Raw genomic sequence first — 2,840 nt, forward strand, 5'->3', positions numbered from 1 at the left:
AAAGTTAGAGTGATTGTTGAGAGCTCTAATGACAGGACGTTTTGGCGGAAACGCGAGGGACTTTTTGGCGGAAATGCGAGGGACTTTTTGGCGCAGAGACTTTTTCCCCGCGGGAAGTGAAGTTGTGTGATTTGTTTTATTTTATCTATTTAGTGTTTCTTCAGGTTTAAATGTGTAATAACCGTGATTTATTAACTGTTTAATATCTGTTAAAGTGCACAAATGTCGGAAAATGAAACAAAACCGCTGGACATAACTTCTCGAGATCCTCCAAAAAGTCCACTGTAAAAATCTCAGTAAATGACCACCATTTTACTGAGATTATTTTTCATCGCATATCATCTGATCTCATTTCATTTAATTTCACCCCATCAAATTAATCATCTTCATTTCACTCCATATTATCATTTTTTATAAAAATATAAATTAAAATAAGACATGAGTTACCAGGTCATAAAATCCCTAAAAAAGAAAAAGGAAACGCGAGGAGCGAAGTCGTGTTAATTGTTTTACTTTGTAAAAGTGTTTATTCCGGTTTAAATTGTAATAACGGTGGCTTGTTAACTTGATAGTATCTGTGAAAATGCATAAATATGGGAAAATGGAACAAAGCCGCTAGACGTAGATTCTCGGGATCTTTCAAAAAGTCTTAGTAAATAATCACCATATTACTGAGACCATATTTCATGCCATACCATCTCGTTTCATTTAATTTCATCACAATTGATTAATGTCACAAATTAATGAATTTTATTGCATTTCCCTCCATATTATTATCATGTGTAGTAAAATAGAACATACAAAAGATTATGTTGTATGGTATGATACCATTGCCTATCTAGTTGGAAAAACGATACTAATACTCATTAATACTCAAGTGACATTGACAATCTACTGCTGACAACTCTGAAATTTGACGCTAGTTTATTTTCATTAAAAGATTTTTGTGTTGAATCGAGTCACAGATTGATTCACTTTGAAAATGTCTGCAAGGCAGGCAATAAAAGTTGGTACAAAAACCGTAAAACCAGTACTATCGTCGTCTCATGCTGAAGCTCGGAATAGAGTTCTAAGTCTTTACAAAGCATGGTATCGTCAGATCCCCTATATAGGTACTGTGTTATGTCATACCATCAACTGATCATCTTCATTCGTATCAATGTAGTTAATATAGTTATATCGAAAAATAGCACCTCCTAATTAGAATGTGATTGATTTCACATTAATTTTAAAAGAAAAGTGATTGTTGCCGAGATAGGAAAAATAAAACCAAACATAATTACTCCGCAAATGGCTTCATTTCATTTGAATATCACAATACTAGTCGATAGAAATGATTCCTATTCTTTCAGTAAATAATTGTTATTAATTAAGTATATAAATAATGTTTTCAGTGAAGGATTATGACATTCCCAAGTCAGAAGCACAATGTCGAGAGAAATTGAAAGAACTCTTTATTAAGAACAAACATGTGACTGATATTCGAGTCATTGATATGCTGGTTATTAAGGTAAAAGGAAACATAAATAATAAAATATAGAAGATTACCTAAAAAAGCTATCCTATCAGCCCATGGACGTTCACTGCTGGACATAGGCCTTCCCCAAGCCTCGCCACTTTTTCACCAATTCACCAATTCACTTGTAATTGTAATGATGAGTAAATAAAACAACACACATCTATGCCTTGGAAGTAAAAATGTGAAAAATGTACGTTAATAGGATTATTTTAGAATATGGTTCTGGATCTATTCATATTTAAGAGAAAATACAGGAACAGTTGCCTGGCCCTTCAAATCATAATCCATGGCTCCTTCACAGTACTAGAACAAATGGTTTTATATAATACTGCTGTTATGTTCTTTTTCTAAACTGTTTTAAGAATATGCTAAAGATTCATAACTCTTAAGGATTACAAATATTTAAGAAAAAAAAAAGATGGAGAATGTTAAAATCTTAAATTACTTTGGGAAAAATATTAGTCTACTTTTGAATGCAAATACAGTCTTTGTTAATTTTAACATTTATGGTGTAGTTGTCCCTTTTGGTGCACTATTTGGGGTGGTAGAAAGACAAAGAAACAATTTTTTTTTATTGATTTTGGTTGATTATTATATGATGTCTTATTTGAAAACATTTATGACCTGATGAATAAGAGGGTGAAGTCTCAATTCTATTGTAGAATAGGTTTTAACTGGACTATGTAATTCTTCGTGGCCTACCTACCTAACTTATCACCAGTAGCTGCTGCAGTATTATTCTTATTTATATTTTATTTCAGTTTTTTTTAAAACCATAACATTTTATTAGTAACAATTACTTATTTTTATTATGTTTATGCTATACACTTTAAAATATTAAGTTTAATTTATGGAGATAATTTCCCCTATTGTTGAAATTGATGGTCACCTGTGATTACCTTTATGGTGTACTGTATTGCGACCTGAAATTTAAAAAAAAACTATATTTCCAGGGTCAAATGGAGTTGAAAGAGTCGGTGAACATATGGAAACAAAAGGGGCACATTATGGCTTACTTCAAACCAACAGAAGAACCTAAACCAAAAAATTTCCTTTCGAAATTCTTTTCTGGAAACGAATGATTTATTTATTTACTTTGTACATAGCTTGAAATTGTTAAACCTAAGTAATGAATATATCAATGTTAATTTGAGTAGATAAATTATGAATCCAAACGTTTTTTTAATGAAATGTGTATCTATACTTTTTCATAAAACTTCTGAATAGTGTGGGCCCTGTCACTAATATGACAGTGGTCTTATTATGAACATGTAAAAGAATAATCTACTACCTAAATCAGATTCTGGTAACTAAAACGTAT

At 31.3% G+C, this 2,840-nt stretch overlaps 1 protein-coding gene across 1 annotated transcript; it reads left to right on the forward strand.

Moving 5' to 3' along the window:
* Nucleotides 1–894: 894 nt before the first annotated feature.
* Nucleotides 895–2,694, forward strand: LOC114248162 (NADH dehydrogenase (ubiquinone) B14 subunit). Its single transcript, XM_028181313.2, has 3 exons — nt 895–1,112; nt 1,395–1,510; nt 2,473–2,694. Exons 1-3 carry the CDS (start codon nt 983–985, stop codon nt 2,599–2,601), a joined length of 375 nt encoding a protein of 124 aa, XP_028037114.1. The 5' UTR covers nt 895–982; the 3' UTR covers nt 2,602–2,694.
* Nucleotides 2,695–2,840: the final 146 nt, after the last annotated feature.

Source organism: Bombyx mandarina, chromosome 08, assembly GCF_030267445.1.
Source record: "Bombyx mandarina strain Sakado chromosome 08, ASM3026744v2".
NCBI lineage: Eukaryota > Metazoa > Arthropoda > Insecta > Lepidoptera > Bombycidae > Bombyx > Bombyx mandarina.